The 17,500-nt window shown below is 46.1% G+C and overlaps 1 protein-coding gene across 1 annotated transcript in view; it reads left to right on the top strand.

The window, feature by feature from the left end:
* The first annotated feature begins 12,983 nt into the window (after nt 1–12,983).
* LOC110002643 (cytosolic carboxypeptidase 4) overlaps nt 12,984–17,500 on the top strand; it is a 52,135-nt gene continuing 47,618 nt past the window's right edge. Inside the window, exon 1 of the mRNA XM_029282263.2 lies at nt 12,984–13,271. Within this exon, the coding sequence (XP_029138096.2) occupies nt 13,190–13,271 (82 nt within the window). The 5' untranslated portion in view covers nt 12,984–13,189. The remainder of the gene's footprint in view (nt 13,272–17,500) is intronic.

The following is a 17,500-nucleotide window of genomic DNA, read 5'->3' on the forward strand; positions in this document are numbered from 1 at the left end:
TGTGTCTTTTCTCCGTCAGGTGTGACCTGTCCTGTCTCTGTCAGGTGTATCCTGTCCTGTCTTTGCCAGGTGTGTCCTGTCTCTGTCAGGTGTGTCCTGTCTCTGTCAGGTGTGACCTGTCTCTGTCAGGTGTGACCTTTCCTGTCTTTGCCAGGTTTGACCTGTCTGTCAGGTGTGTCCTGTGCTGTATTTGCCATGTGTGACCTGTCTCTGTTAGGTGTGACCTGTCTCTGTCAGGTGTGTCTTTTCTCCGTCAGGTGTGACCTGTCCTGTCTCTGTTAGGTGTGACCTGTCTCTGTCAGTTGTGTCCTGTCTCTGTCAGGTGTGACCTGTCTCTTTCAGGTTTGACCTGTCCCTGTCTGGTGATTCCTGTCCTTTCTTTGCCAGGTGTGTCATGTCTCTGTCAGGTGTGACCTGTCTCTTTCAGGTTTGACCTGTCCCTGTCTGGTGATTCCTGTCCTTTCTTTGCCAGGTGTGTCCTGTCTCTGTCAGGTGTGTTCTTTCTTTGCCAGGTGTGTCCTGTCTCTGTCAGGTGTGACCTGTCTCTTTCAGGTGTGACCTGTCTCTTTCAGGTGTGTCATGTCTCTGTCAGGTATGACCTGTCCTGTCTCTGTCAGGTGTGTCCTGTCCTGTCTTTGCCAGGTGTGACCTGTGTCTGTCAGGTGTGACCTGCCCTGTCTCTGTCAGGTGTGTCCTGTCCTGTCTTTGCCAGGTGTGACCTGTGTCTGTCAGGTGTGTCCTGTCCTGTCTTTGCCAGGTGTGACCTGTCTCCTTCAGGTGTGACCTGTCCTGTCTCTGTCAGGTGTGACTTGTCTCTGTCAGGTGTGACCTGTCCTGTCTCTGTCAGATGTGTCCTGTCCTGTCTTTGCCAGGTGTGTCCTGTCTCTGTCAGGTGTGTCCTGTCTCTGTGAGGTGTGACCTGTCCTGTCACTGTCATGTGTGTCATGTCTCTGTCTGGTGATTCCTGTCTCTGTCAGGTGTGACCAGTCCTGTCTCTGTCAGGTATGACTTGTCCTGTCTCTGTCAGGTGTGACCTTTCTCTGTCAGGTGTGACCTGTCCTGTCTCTGTCATGTGTGTCATGTCTCTGTCAGGTGTGACCTGTCTCTTTCAGGTTTGACCTGTCCCTGTCTGGTGATTCCTGTCCTTTCTTTGCCAGGTGTGTCATGTCTCTGTCAGGTGTGACCTGTCTCTTTCAGGTTTGACCTGTCCCTGTCTGGTGATTCCTGTCCTTTCTTTGCCAGGTGTGTCCTGTCTCTGTCAGGTGTGTTCTTTCTTTGCCAGGTGTGTCCTGTCTCTGTCAGGTGTGACCTGTCTCTTTCAGGTGTGACCTGTCTCTTTCAGGTGTGTCATGTCTCTGTCAGGTATGACCTGTCCTGTCTCTGTCAGGTGTGTCTTGTCCTGTCTTTGCCAGGTGTGACCTGTGTCTGTCAGGTGTGACCTGCCCTGTCTCTGTCAGGTGTGTCCTGTCCTGTCTTTGCCAGGTGTGACCTGTGTCTGTCAGGTGTGTCCTGTCCTGTCTTTGCCAGGTGTGACCTGTCTCCTTCAGGTGTGACCTGTCCTGTCTCTGTCAGGTGTGACTTGTCTCTGTCAGGTGTGACCTGTCCTGTCTCTGTCAGATGTGTCCTGTCCTGTCTTTGCCAGGTGTGTCCTGTCTCTGTCAGGTGTGTCCTGTCTCTGTGAGGTGTGACCTGTCCTGTCACTGTCATGTGTGTCATGTCTCTGTCTGGTGATTCCTGTCTCTGTCAGGTGTGACCAGTCCTGTCTCTGTCAGGTATGACTTGTCCTGTCTCTGTCAGGTGTGACCTTTCTCTGTCAGGTGTGACCTGTCCTGTCTCTGTCATGTGTGTCATGTCTCTGTCAGGTGTGACATGTCTCTTTCAGGTTTGACCTGTCCCTGTCTGGTGATTCCTGTCCTTTCTTTGCCAGGTGTGTCATGTCTCTGTCAGGTGTGACCTGTCTCTGTCAGGTGTGACCTGTCTTGTCTCTGTCATGTGTGTCATGTCTCTGTCAGGTGTGACCTGTCTCTTTCAGGTTTGACCTGTCCCTGTCTGGTGATTCCTGTCCTTTCTTTGCCAGGTGTGTCATGTCTCTGTCAGGTGTGACCTGTCTCTGTCAGGTGTGACCTGTCCTGTCTCTGTCATGTGTGTCATGTCTCTGTCAGGTGTGACCTGTCTCTTTCAGGTTTGACCTGTCCCTGTCTGGTGATTCCTGTCCTTTCTTTGCCAGGTGTGTCATGTCTCTTTCAGTTGTGTCCTGTCTCTGTCAGGTATTTCCTGTCTCCGTCAGGTGTGACCTGTCCTGTCTCTGTCAGGTGTGTCCTGTCTTGTCTTTGCCAGGTGTGTCCTGTCTCTGTCAAGTGTGTCCTGTCTCTGTCAGGTGTGACCAGTCCTGTCTCTGTCAGGTGTGTCCTGTCTCTGTCAGGTATGACCTGTCCTGTCTCTGTCAGGTGTGACCTTTCCTGTCTCTGTCAGGTGTGACCTATCTCTGTCAGGTGTGTCCTGTCTCTGTCAGGTGTGACCTGTCTCTGTCAGGTGTGTCCTGTCTCTATCAGGTGTGACCTGTCCTGTCTCTGTCAGGTGTGACCTGTCTCTTTCAGGTGTGACCTGTCTCTGTCAGTTGTGACCTTTCTCTGTCAGGTCTGTCCTGTCTCTGTCAGGTGTGACCTGTCTCTGTCCGGTGTGACCTGTCTCTGTCAGGTGTGACCTGTCCTGTCTCTGTCAGGTGTGTCCTGTCCTGTCTTTGCCAGGTGTTTCCTGTCGTTGCCAGGTGTGTCCTGTCTCTGTCAGGTGTGACCTGTCTCTGTCAGGTGTGACCTTTCCTTTCTTTGCCAGGTGTGACCTGTCTGTCAGGTGTGTCCTGTCCTGTCATTGCCAGGTGTGTCCTGTCTCTGTCAGGTGTGACCTGTCTCTGTCAGGTGTGACCTTTCCTTTCTTTGCCAGGTGTGACCTGTCTGTCAGGTGTGTCCTGTCCTGTCTTTGCCAGGTGTGACCTGTCTGTCAGGTGTGACCTGTGCTCTCTCTGTCAGGTGTGTCCTGTCTTGTCTGTGCCATGTGTGACCTGTCTCTGTTAGGTGTGACCTGTCTCTGTCAGGTGTGTCTTTTCTCCGTCAGGTGTGACCTGTCCTGTCTCTGTCAGGTGTGACCTGTCTCTGTCAGTTGTGTCCTGTCTCTGTCAGGTGTGACCTGTCTCTTTCAGGTTTGACCTGTCCCTGTCTGGTGATTCCTGTCCTTTCTTTGCCAGGTGTGTCATGTCTCTGTCAGGTGTGACCTGTCTCTTTCAGGTTTGACCTGTCCCTGTCTGGTGATTCCTGTCCTTTCTTTGCCAGGTGTGTCCTGTCTCTGTCAGGTGTGTTCTTTCTTTGCCAGGTGTGTCCTGTCTCTGTCAGGTGTGACCTGTCTCTTTCAGGTGTGACCTGTCTCTTTCAGGTGTGTCATGTCTCTGTCAGGTATGACCTGTCCTGTCTCTGTCAGGTGTGTCTTGTCCTGTCTTTGCCAGGTGTGACCTGTGTCTGTCAAGTGTGACCTGCCCTGTCTCTGTCAGGTGTGTCCTGTCCTGTCTTTGCCAGGTGTGACCTGTGTCTGTCAGGTGTGTCCTGTCCTGTCTTTGCCAGGTGTGACCTGTCTCCTTCAGGTGTGACCTGTCCTGTCTCTGTCAGGTGTGACTTGTCTCTGTCAGGTGTGACCTGTCCTGTCTCTGTCAGATGTGTCCTGTCCTGTCTTTGCCAGGTGTGTCCTGTCTCTGTCAGGTGTGTCCTGTCTCTGTGAGGTGTGACCTGTCCTGTCACTGTCATGTGTGTCATGTCTCTGTCTGGTGATTCCTGTCTCTGTCAGGTGTGACCAGTCCTGTCTCTGTCAGGTATGACTTGTCCTGTCTCTGTCAGGTGTGACCTTTCTCTGTCAGGTGTGACCTGTCCTGTCTCTGTCATGTGTGTCATGTCTCTGTCAGGTGTGACCTGTCTCTTTCAGGTTTGACCTGTCCCTGTCTGGTGATTCCTGTCCTTTCTTTGCCAGGTGTGTCATGTCTCTGTCAGGTGTGACCTGTCTCTGTCAGGTGTGACCTGTCTTGTCTCTGTCATGTGTGTCATGTCTCTGTCAGGTGTGACCTGTCTCTTTCAGGTTTGACCTGTCCCTGTCTGGTGATTCCTGTCCTTTCTTTGCCAGGTGTGTCATGTCTCTGTCAGGTGTGACCTGTCTCTGTCAGGTGTGACCTGTCCTGTCTCTGTCATGTGTGTCATGTCTCTGTCAGGTGTGACCTGTCTCTTTCAGGTTTGACCTGTCCCTGTCTGGTGATTCCTGTCCTTTCTTTGCCAGGTGTGTCATGTCTCTTTCAGTTGTGTCCTGTCTCTGTCAGGTATTTCCTGTCTCCGTCAGGTGTGACCTGTCCTGTCTCTGTCATGTGTGTCTCTGTGTCTGATAAATTCTGAATTCAGACTTTTTAAAATCTGCCTCCTGATGTTGTTCCGTCAGCGTCCTCCAAACCAGTTCATTGTAGTGAAATGAGCAGTGAATGTCTGACTTCCTGCCTCTAAGTCATCAAGCTACATGTTTCCAGTGTTAAATATCCAGACTGGTTCGATTCTGCTGTGAATATCTGAATCTTAATAATCCCTCCAGTGGTGTTAAACCTGCTGCCTCCACTCGCGTCCTGCTGCAGATACACTCCCTGCTTCACCCTTGGTTGTCATTCCAGGCCGTGTTCAAAGATGGCACACACCAGTTTATCTGATCCACTTGAAGAGGATCCAGTTGAAGTGATGAAGCAGGGGTATTTTCACTCAGGACTCAGTTACCCCAAGGGCTATTTCCAGACGGATCAACTGTGTCCACTTGGCACTGCTGAGGGGGAATGAAAGAGAGAACATGCGGACGGGTGCTATAAATTATTTTTCCTTTTAAACATTCTGCTGCATCTTCTTATTCTTCTTAATGCTTCAGTAAAGTCAACATGCTGCTTGTCAGATTCAAGAGCTCACATTTAAAATATGAAAATCTGCTTTTCTACATTTCTTTCCTTTTGTTTCATTTGACTCTCAGCACTTCAAAGAAAACATTAGCAGTTAAAAAAGCTTTATTGGAGTTGAAGACCTCTTCATTTGAGTCCCACATGTAAACCTGTTTAGTGAGACATTGTTGTTAGGCAACCATGGTAATTACCCTCAGCTGGGTTCAGTGGGAGAAACTATTTTTACTGCAGGTAACTTTAGCCTGCTCAGAGGTATCAGCGGTATTGTAAGTCATGGAAATCAGCAGGATGTTAAAACATGAGATACATGAGATGTATGAGGTTTTATATCTCCTTCTGGTGCGACATATACAGTCATCTTACACTTCATGACCTCTGAGTTTACCTGAGAGAACTGTTAACCTGCACCAACTGTCTCTGGACTGATCTGCAGATGATCTCCACATCTATCTCACGTTCAGACTTGGCCCTGGAGATCGACCTGCTGAGTCAAACCAGGAGCTGCAGGCAACATGAGAGCAGAGCAGAGCGTGCTCCTCATACCACGATGATGTTCTGTTAAGCCTCGGAGACGACGGGTATGTCTCAGTATGACGGTGTGTCCGCTCACACGCTAACTGGGAATAAAAAAACAAACATCAGCTTCATCTAAAACAGAAAACTGCACCGTAAAACATCCTCTTGAAGGGTTGTAATTCAAGAAAATCCAAAAGTCTGAAGTCAAACTGGTTGGTGAACAATGAAGCAGCCCTACAGAACACCAACAATACATGCTAGAGAAAGTTTGAAAGAATGTCTTAAAGGAACATCAGATTTATTATGAATGAATCAACGTACTGGGGACAATAAACATAGCTTATATACATCTCTCTATATGATAATGATGGTCACAGACATAATTTTGTGAGTTTCCTGTTTTTCCTAGTGTTGCTTGTTTCCCTTGTGTGTTAATGTGTCCTAGTGTTGATGGGTTCGTTTGTCTTCAGTGTTTCCTGTTTTATTTTGTCATTTCTTATCCTTGTGTATCTCTGTGTTCTAGTGTGTTTTTGTTCCATTCTTCAGTTCGGTGTGTCTTTAGTGTTTCATGATTTAGTTTGTAGTTGTCCTCAGTTACCCTCTTTGTCTTCACCTGTGTCATTAGTCTCATCTGTGTTTGATTACTCCTGTGTCTATTTAGTATCTGTGTTCCATCCCTCGTGTTGTCAGATCATTGTTGTAAGTTCAGAGTAGTTGTCCGTCAACTTCAGTTTCTAGTGTTTCCTTGTTGTTCCTTCTTTTCCCTAGCCTTTTTTGTTAAAATAAATAGTTTTTGTTAAGCATGGAAAGAAGAAAACCATAGTTAATGTAGGTTACAAAGTGTAACCATGGTTCTCTGAGTGAAGAGACTATCTCTCCACTACATATTCCATATGTATGGGGCTGACCACGGGGTCAGGTGACATTGTGGACAATTCGCTTTAAGACGCCTGTGACGTGGCTGATGACAATCGAAGAGCAGCTGTGCACCACACTGATCCCCTCGAGCCGGAGTGATTGTCCCTTCACTCAGAGAACCATGGCTACACTTTGTAACCTACGTTCTCTATCGTATCTCAAACGGCTCTGTAAGACACACCACTTAGGGATAGAGCAGCACCCGCCCATCGCATGAGCTGAACTGTGTCCTTCAAATGAGATGCCACCAGGAGTGCTCCAAACAAAAATCCATCAAAGAGTGCATCGAAAAGAATCACCACCGTGGATGTCAACAAACTATATACAAATGTACAAAATATACACACCCTTATATACTAATATACACAGCTTACCACACGTTACTGCTGCCTGATGCCAAGGCGCCAGACGCTACCAGCCCGCCCTGCAAGACGCTGAGGCGAGACTAGAGAGGTGAAGTTGCCACTCCAAACGACATGCCTGCAGCCACATTAATCTGGTAGAACCGAGCAAATGTAGACAGGCCAGACCAAGCAGCAGCAGTGCTGATCTCACTCAGAGACCACAAGGAAGGCCCAGGAAGCTGCCATGTCCCTGGTAGAGTGTGCCCGCACCCCCGAGGACCCCAGTGCCCACATATGCTGCTGGATAGCATCTACAATCCAGTGGGAAAGACGGGCTTTTGACAATGGTTTACGGATAAGCTCCTGTCCTCCTGTTAGTCCGTGTCCTGTAGCGCCCTGACCGGATGTACCAGTGAGCGCTCCTCGCTCTCTCTTTGCATGGAGTACAGAGACTGGAGCTCAACCCTCTGACTCATCTGAGATTCTGAAAGAACCTTGCAGTGTAAAAGTGCTTTCAATAGTCGGAAGACTAATAAAGCTCTACTTAAGCTCAAGTCCATTTATCATTTATCAGTTATCATTTATAAGGCAGGGAGAGAAGCAGCAAACCCCAACAGACCCCAACATCAATGACAGCAGCAGAAAAGGAGGAGGAGGGACGCACATGTGGCTTGCAGAGGGAGCAGGCTATAGCAGTTTAAATAAGGTGGCATATGTACTAATTGGCCAATAGGATGCTTTGAAGCAAATCAGCTGGCCATCAGCTGATTTGCTGATTTTGCGTGAGATCAGCCGTTAACGAAACTCTGACATTATAGTAGAGCTGACTCCGTGGCCTGCCTGAACTAACACAGGCTCCATTTTCTTCCCCCAGGCTGTCAGACACTGTGACAGTGAAATAACCCTGAACCCAACACACTGTGAATGTACATACCATAATTTAAATTCATTTTAGTGTCTGTAACTTCATCATGTAAATACTGTGATATTGTTTTAGAATCCATGCATACCTTTAATGTCAAAACTCTACCTCATGGTAATGAATCATCTGACATATTTATTATCATGTTATCTCAGCATGTTTGCACTAACGTCTCATTGAGACTTGCTCATTTTGATCTGTGCTTATTGTGTGTTTCATGATGATATTTAATGTTCTGCTTTTGTACATCGAGAGCTGAAGTCTAATTCCTCGTGTGTCTAAGAATACCTGACCAATAAATCTGGTTCTGAACTGAACTAGACTGAAGCAGTGACCTGTGACGAGGTCGATCAGGTGTGATGAGCTCCTCGGGAATTTAACACCCTGCTGAGGATGGGGTCCCTCCCTCTTTATAACACACTGTGTGCTATGAGTGGTGAGGCCAGCCAGGAAAATACGTTTGTGTTTGATGGAGAGCTCTAAGTTAAAGGTGTCATTAAGCAGGAGAGTATTCTGTGAGAAAGGAATGGATAAGATGTTACAAACTTTCCTCCAGAAATCTGCAAACTCCCAAACCATATGAAGAAACGTGCCCATAGTGTTATTAGGGCATAAACTACAGTTAGGAGATGGTAGGGCTTTCATTTTATGTAGAGTACGAGGAGTATAGTAATGTGGTGATTAAAGTGAATAACTTGGTGGTTTGGGTTTATGGAGGGAAGAAGAGTGCTTTGTCAGATTAAAGGCCAATTAGGCTTGTCTTCAGTAAGTGGTATGTCCCTCTTTTATGCACTATGAATGGATAAAGATTTTTTTTTTTTTAAATTGTATCTTTATTTGGATCGGACAGGTAGATACAACAACATAACAACATTAGTAAAAATAGAAACAAATGTCCTTCCAGTTTTGTTTGTTTTGAGTCCGGAAAAGGCGCAACACCAGCCATCCAGGAATACGAGTCCAAAGAAAGTAAAGTCATAGATCGTGGATCAAATTTCATTCGTCCTTTGTAGTGTCCACTCTCCCCTAATAACTTAAATTTAACAGAAATTGTGATAAAATAGTATCAGTGGGTACACATTAACCTCTTAAGGACAGTACTGACAATTTGCCCGGGATAAACAGACCCAAATGAGGCTCACATGTTCACTTAAAGAGAACTCTGATACAACTTAATTAAAGGTAGAACAGTTTACATGAAACTATGAACATAAACCAGGGTGGTCATCTGCTGCTGTTGTCATAGAAATAATCATCAATAACCAGTCAGAAAATAAATAGTTAAATTACAAAACAATATTTTTCAGCAAACTGGCATAGAAGGATGAGACGATGCCATTGGCTTTGGTCAGTACTGCAGGGTACTACTCCCAGAGTATGCCATAAGTGCGCTGTGGCCAGCTGCAGGTAGAAAAAAAATAGAAGTTCCAGGTAAATTAAAAAGCTTCTGAATGTCTTGGAATGAGCTAAGGCCCCCTACTCCAGAAATATCATCAAGAGTGTGTACACCCTTATTACTCCATGCGGAGAATGAGATTGGTCGCCCTCCTATTTGTAGGCCATAGTTATGAAATATGGGTGAATGAAGAAGCCAGTTTGATGTACATTTGCACAACTTATTTGCCTGTTGCCAGGCAGAAATCAGCTCAGTGATGATGCAGCCAAACATAGTTTTGGATTGTTTGGGAGGAATATTGGAATAAATTACATCTTGTAGCCTGTGAACAATGTTTTGTTCAATTGGGCGCCAGCAAACCATGGCAGTAGGATCCAACCATTAAGAGAGAGGGCGCAACATGTATGACCAGTAATACCATACAATACCAAATTCTGGACTCCCAGTCCGCCTTCGCTTTTTGCTCTCTGGAGAGTTTTTTTCCCCACAAATTGTAAAATAGCTGATTGTAGTTCTTTCCAATAGCCACTAGGTGGTGGCAGAGGAAGCATAGAGCTGAAAAAATGTATGCGTGGGAGAACGTTCATTTTGATGACTGAGATGCAAGAATGGAATGAGAGGGGTGAGTTGTTCTAGGTCGGTCCTAACCTCTACAAGCACTTTTTGTAATTAAGAGACATTAAGTAACTGAGGGGCTGTTACGTTCCCCAAGATGACTAGGGTATAAGGGGAGTAACAATAAATTACAACCCAGGGAAAAGAAATAGGAACTAAATATAAGCAAAGTTAAAATGGATTCATTAACAAACTAAAACAAAACGCGCAACACAAAACAAGCTTCTTCTATAAAACACCAAACAAAAGAGTAAACAATCTATCTCAAACACAAAAACTAACAATCAAGTAATAAATAAAAAGCCCTTTATCAGAACACAATCCTTCCACAGAAGGCTCACACTTAAGTAGTCAAAGACACATGCAGTCCAACAACCCACTGGTACTGGCATCCTCCTCTCTCCTGCGCTTTATAGTTTGCCCCTGATTAGTAATTAGCCACAGGTGTGGCTGGGCACTCGAGGCTGAGGAGCAACACCTGGGGAGCACACACAGGCGAGAGAAAACACACACAAAACTACGACATGTAACAGGGGCTGATAATGACCCTCAAATATTTGAAGTTCTGAACCACTGGGATGTTAGATGGGGTAGCCACTAATCCTGCAAGTGTATTCAGAGGGAGTAGTGCTGATTTCCCCCAATTAATTTAGTATCCAGAGATCTGGCTGAAGTTATTAAAGATATTTAAGAGGTGGGGAAGAGACTGTGGGATATTTTGAGCAAAGAGTAATATGTCATCTGCATACAGAGAAATGTAATGCTTGGTATCATGAATAAAAATAGATTCATGGGGAATGGATAGCCGAATGGCCTGGGCTACGGGTTCCAGAGATAAGACAAAAAGCAGAGGACACCTAGTCCTAACACCGTGTCCTAACACCTTGTCCTAACTCCGTGTCCTAACACCTTGTCCTAACTCCGTATCCTAACACCTAGTCCTAACACATGTCCTTACACCTTGTCCTAACTCCGTGTCCTAACACCTAGTCCTAACACCGTGTCCTAACACCTTGTCCTAACTCCGTGTCCTAACACCTTGTCCTAACACCGTGTCCTAACACCTTGTCCTAACTCCGTGTCCTAACACCTAGTCCTAACACCGTGTCCTAACACCTTGTCCTAACTCCGTGTCCTAACACCTTGTCCTAACACCGTGTCCTAACACCTTGTCCTAACTCCGTGTCCTAACACCTAGTCCTAACACCGTGTCCTAACACCTTGTCCTAACTCCGTGTCCTAACACCTAGTCCTAACACCTTGTCCTAACACCTAGTCCTAACACCTAGTCCTAACTCCGTGTCCTAACACCTAGTCCTAACACCGTGTCCTAACACCTTGTCCTAACTCCGTGTCCTAACACCTAGTCCTAACACTGTGTCCTAACACCTTGTCCTAACTCCGTGTCCTAACACCTAGTCCTAACACCGTGTCCTAACACCTTGTCCTAACTCCGTGTCCTAACACCTAGTCCTAACACCGTGTCCTAACACCTAGTCCTAACACCTTGTCCTAACACCGTGTCCTAACACCGTGTCCTAACTCTGTGTCCTAACACCTAGTCCTAACACCGTGTCCTAACACCGTGTCCTAACACCGTGTCCTAACACCTTGTCCTAACACCTTGTCCTAACACCTAGTCCTAACACCTTGTCCTAACACCGTGTCCTTACACCTAGTCCTAACAACTAGTCCTAACACCTTGTCCTAACACCGTGTCCTAACACCTTGTCCTAACTCCGTGTCCTAACACCTAGTCCTAACACCGTGTCCTAACACCTTGTCCTAACTCCGTGTCCTAACACCTAGTCCTAACACCGTGTCCTAACACCTTGTCCTAACTCCGTGTCCTAACACCTTGTCCTAACACCTTGTCCTAACACCTAGTCCTAACACCTTGTCCTAACACCGTGTCCTTACACCTAGTCCTAACAACTAGTCCTAACACCTTGTCCTAACACCGTGTCCTAACACCTTGTCCTAACTCCGTGTCCTAACACCTAGTCCTAACACCGTGTCCTAACACCTTGTCCTAACTCCGTGTCCTAACACCTAGTCCTAACACCGTGTCCTAACACCTTGTCCTAACTCCGTGTCCTAACACCTTGTCCTAACACCTTGTCCTAACACCTAGTCCTAACACCTTGTCCTAACACCGTGTCCTTACACCTAGTCCTAACAACTAGTCCTAACACCTTGTCCTAACACCGTGTCCTAACACCTTGTCCTAACTCCGTGTCCTAACACCTAGTCCTAACACCGTGTCCTAACACCTTGTCCTAACTCCGTGTCCTAACACCTAGTCCTAACACCGTGTCCTAACACCTTGTCCTAACTCCGTGTCCTAACACCTAGTCCTAACTCCGTGTCCTAACACCTAGTCCTAACACCTTGTCCTAACACCGTGTCCTAACACCGTGTCCTAACTCTGTGTCCTAACACCTAGTCCTAACTCCGTGTCCTAACACCTAGTCCTAACACCGTGTCCTAACACCTTGTCCTAACTCCGTGTCCTAACACCTAGTCCTAACACCGTGTCCTAACACCTTGTCCTAACACCTTGTCCTAACACCTTGTCTTAACACCTTGTCCTAACACCTTGTCCTTGTCCTAACACCTTGTCTTAACACCTTGTCCTAGCACCTTGTCCTAACACCCTGTTTCTAGTTTCCTTTCTGTTGCTGGCTTAGACATGAGCGAGTAAGAAGGGCGCTGGAAAAGGCCCCGGGAGTGTCCTCCAGAAGACTTTACTTTATCATTTGTTTTTCTCACTCAGCAGAACTCATAGATTTATGAAGTGGCGATGATGGTGTATTCATTAAATCCAGATCTGTGACTGAAATGTTTTCGTTTGATTTGTTTCAACACGGAGGAAAAACTTTATTCTGCTCACCGACATCAGCGGCTCGTCAAAAAGCATCACACTTCTGTATGAACACTTTCAAAATAAAAGTGATAAATGTCCTACTGTTTACAAGGAGAAACTGAAATCACAGGGCAGAAGATTAAATATTCAGTGGATTCAGTGTGGACACACACACACACACACACCACACACACACACACACACACACACACACACACACACACACACAGCTAGCAGTTGGAAACAGTGGAACATCAGACTCCCACTGTTGACAGGGGTGATTTACAAGCACATACACAGCCCTGTGTGCAACTTATACCTCTCTCTCTCCCTCCCTCTCTCTCTCTCTCTCTCTCTCTCTCTCTCTCTCTCTCCCTCCCTCTCTCTCTCTCTCTCTCTCTCTCTCTCTCTCTCTCTGGGGTTACTGGGGAGTACTGGGGTTCCCTCACACTCACTGGGAGTCAGAGGAGAAGACGAGGAAGCAGCGTAGGAATCTATTTTTATTAGCTGATTATCTATTTAATCCTGAGGCGGCTGGTTCAGAGAGAGAGAGAGATCAGAGTGCACACACACACACACACACACACACACACACACACCTGCAGACTAAACACAAATACCTGTAGAGAAGAACGTGCAAACAGTCATCATGTTCAGCTACGGACGGAAAAACTTCACTTGGAACGGGACTCTGAGAGAGCTGGAGGGCAGCTGCACTGCCTTCTGCACAGGTAGGGACATGGTGTGTGTGAGTGTGTGTGTGTGTGTGTGTGTGTGTGAGAAAGAGAGAGAGACAGAGAGCTGCTGTTGTTTTCCATGTATAGATGGATGGTGTGTTTTATGTCAGAAAGAGAGCTGCAGATTCATCAGGGCAGAGCAGCACTCAGAACAAGAAAATGTTTCATGTGTTATCATGTTTCAGGTGTTATCATGTTTCAGGTGTTAGCATGTTTCAGGTGTTAGCATGTTTCATGTGTTATCATGTTTCAGGTGTTAGCATGTTTCAGGTGTTAGCATGTTTCAGGTGTTAGCATGTTTCAGGTGTTATCATGTTTCAGGTGTTATCATGTTTCAGGTGTTAGCATGTTTCAGGTGTTAGCATGTTTCAGGTGTTAGCATGTTTCAGGTGTTAGCATGTTTCAGGTGTTAGCTCGTTTCAGGTGTTATCATGTTTCAGGTGTTAGCATGTTTCAGGTGTTAGCTCGTTTCAGGTGTTAGCATGTTTCATGTGTTATCATGTTTCATGTGTTATCATGTTTCAGGTGTTAGCATGTTTCAGGTGTTAGCATGTTTCATGTGTTATCATGTTTCATGTGTTATCATGTTTCAGGTGTTAGCATGTTTCAGGTGTTAGCATGTTTCAGGTGTTAGCATGTTTCATGTGTTATCATGTTTCATGTGTTATCATGTTTCAGGTGTTAGCATGTTTCAGGTGTTAGCATGTTTCAGGTGTTAGCATGTTTCAGGTGTTAGCTCGTTTCAGGTGTTATCATGTTTCAGGTGTTAGCATGTTTCAGGTGTTAGCTCGTTTCAGGTGTTATCATGTTTCAGGTGTTAGCATGTTTCAGGTGTTAGCTCGTTTCAGGTGTTAGCATGTTTCATGTGTTAGCTTGTTTCAGGTGTTATCATGTTTCAGGTGTTAGCTTGTTTCAGGTGTTAGCTTGTTTCAGGTGTTAGCTTGTTTCAGGTGTTAGCATGTTTCATGTGTTAGCTTGTTTCAGGTGTTAGCATGTTTCATGTGTTAGCTTGTTTCAGGTGTTAGCTTGTTTCAGGTGTTAGCATGTTTCAGGTGTTAGCATGTTTCAGGTGTTAGCATGTTTCAGGTGTTAGCATGTTTCAGGTGTTAGCATGTTTCAGGTGTTAGCATGTTTCAGGTGTTAGCATGTTTCATGTGTTAGCTTGTTTCAGGTGTTAGCATGTTTCAGGTGTTAGCATGTTTCAGGTGTTAGCATGTTTCAGGTGTTAGCATGTTTCAGGTGTTAGCATGTTTCAGGTGTTAGCATGTTTCAGCTCCATCCTTTCTAAGTATTTAAACTAAACGACGAGTCTCATCGATGATTCTACAATTCTCTTATCAGACTCTTTAATCCAAAGCGATGTACATCAGAGAGTAAGAACAACACAAGCAAGGATCTAGAAAAAAGGGAACAATGTGAGTAAGAGCAAACGATCAGCTTTGAGTCTGATTGGACACACAGGTGCTGACAGGAAGTGACCAGAGGCAAAGCACAACATTGAGGGCAGTTCTTGAGAGCTCTAATCAGTATAGAAACCATCTTATAAGTCGTCGTTATCAAACAAAAACCATCGTCATTACCATCATCATCATCAATAATATGGAGACCATCATCATTAAGTTAGTAGGTATTCATGAAAGAGCTGGCTCTTTAGCTTTTTCTTAAAGGTGCAGAGGGACTCTGCAGATCACATGGAGTTTGGAAGTTCATTCCACCACCGGGGGGCGACAGAGGAGAAGAGTTTAGTCAGAGACTTAGGACCCTGTTGTGAAGGTTGGATCAGACACCTTTCATTGGCAGAGCGTAGTGGGGGGGGGGAGTGTAGACCTGGATCAGAGAGTTAAAGTAAGGAGGAGACGTTTCTGTGTCTGTTTTGTAAGCGAGCAGCAGAGTTTTAAATTTGATGCGAGCAGTAACTGGGAGCCAGTGTGAGGAGATGAACAGAGGAGTGACATGTGCTCTTTTAGGAAGGTTGAAGACCAGTCGTGCTGCTGCATTTTGTATCATCTGCAGGGGTTTGATAGTGCATGTAGGAAGACCTGCCAGTAGAGACATCACAAGAGCCTGTACCAGGAGCTGTGTAGTTCTGACAGGTAAGGTCTGATCTTCCTGATGTTGTTCAGGGCAAATCCACATGACCGGGCAATCGAGGCTACTTGAACCTTAAAAGTTAGCTGGTCATCAATCATGACACCCAGGTTCCTGCAGACTTTGTGGGCATGAGTTTGGTTGTTCCAAGCTGGATATTGATCTGTGGTTGCATAGAGGGACTGGCTGGGATGACAAGGAGCTCAGTCTTTGAAAGATTGAGTTGAAGGTGCCGTTCATTCATCCATTCAGAGATATCAGCAAGGCATGATGAGATTCTTGCAGAGACTGTAACATCGTCTGGCGGGAATGACAGGAAGAGCTGGGTATCGTCAGCATAGCAGTGGTATGAGAAGCCATGAGAGCTGATTATTCTGTATATGGAGAAGAGAAGGGGACCAAGCACTGACCCTTGAGGTACCCCTGTGGATAAGCTGTGCGCTTTGGACACTTCTCCCTTCCACGACACTCTAAAGGATCGCCCAGAGAGGTAGGACACGAACCAGCAGAGGGCAGATCCTGAGATGTTCAGAGAGCGTGGACAGGAGGATTTGATGGTTGACTGTGTCAAAGGCAGCAGACAGGTCTAGTAGTAATAGAACTGAGGACTGACCCGCAGCTCTGGCAGCTCGTAATGATTCTGTTACTGACAGGGTTAGAGTTAGTGCAGTTTCAGGAGAGTGGCCCCGCTTAAAGCCTGACTGATTTGGGTCAAACAGATCGTTTCTGGACAGGAACTCAGAGACTTGCTTAAAGACTGTGTGCTCAAGTATTTTTGACAGAAAGGGCAGAAGAGAAACCGGTCTGTAGTTTTCAACCTGGGCTGGGTTTAGTGTGGGTTTTTTGAGCAGAGGGGTGACCCGAGCTTGCTTGAATGCGGTGGGGAACACACCCGTTGACAGAGAGGAGTTGATGATATGCTTAAGTGCAGCATTAAGCAGAGAGGAAATGGTCTGCGGGAGGCTTGATGGTATTGGGTCCAGAGGACAGGTGGTGGGCCGAGAGTCTAGCACAAGCTTAGAGACTTCATCCTCAGAGAGGAGAATGAGTCGAGTGAGGCACTTTTGGTTGGTGCCTTTGGGCTGAGCTGGTCAGGCTCAGAAAACTGGTTACTGATGGTTGCAACCTTTTCAGTAAAATACGAGGCAAACATGTCTGGTGTGAACAAATCGGAGGGTGGAGGAGGAGATGGTTGAAGCAGTGAGTTAAAAGCAGAAAACATTTTTCTTGTATCTGTATCTCTAGCATTGCATATCTTGTTCTGATAATATGTTGTCTTGGCCGTTTTCAGGCTGGAGGAGAATGATCTGACAATATCAGACTCGCTCTCTCGTCTGCCTTTTCATTGATCATCCTGTAAACTGTGTTGCCTCAGTTACTAGTCTGACTTTCAAACTGAGGCCTGCTCTCCTTGTGTGTGTGTGTGTGTGTGTGTGTGTGTGTGTGTGTGTGTGTGTGTGTGTGTGTGTGTGTATATAATGTATGTGTTTGTGTATGTGTGTGTGTGTGTGTGTGTGTGTATAATGTATGTGTTTGTGTATGTGTGTGTGTGTGTGTGTGTGTGTGTGTGTGTGTATAATGTATGTGTTTGAGTATGTGTGTGTGTGTGTGTGTGTGTGTATAATGTATGTGTTTGTGTATGTGTGTGTGTGTGTGTGTGTGTATATGTGTGTGTGCCGCACATGTCGTAAACAGTACCACATGTATGTGCGTGTGCTGGGAGGGGATTTCTTCACAGCTGGATCATGTTTGGTTTCTAAAAGCAGAACTCCTCTTTTCCACTGACACACACACACACACACACACACACACACACACACTTCTGAACACACATGCACACACACACATGCGCACACACACACACACACACACACCCACACACACACACACACACACACACACACACACACACACACACACACATCTGAACACTTGTTTCAGTAAGTTACTTATTTAACAGAGTTTTGATTTTGGAGAATTCTGAGCGTCAACAGAATAAATCCCCCCCATGGACTCTGGACCCTTGTGGGGGTGAAACTGATGACTTAATGAGACCGATGGTATTACCATATATGGACAAGTGCTCATAACCATATATGGACAGGTGCTTATTACCATATATGGACAGGTGCTTA

Source organism: Labrus bergylta, chromosome 7, assembly GCF_963930695.1.
Source record: "Labrus bergylta chromosome 7, fLabBer1.1, whole genome shotgun sequence".
NCBI classification, from domain to species: Eukaryota; Metazoa; Chordata; class Actinopteri; order Labriformes; family Labridae; genus Labrus; species Labrus bergylta.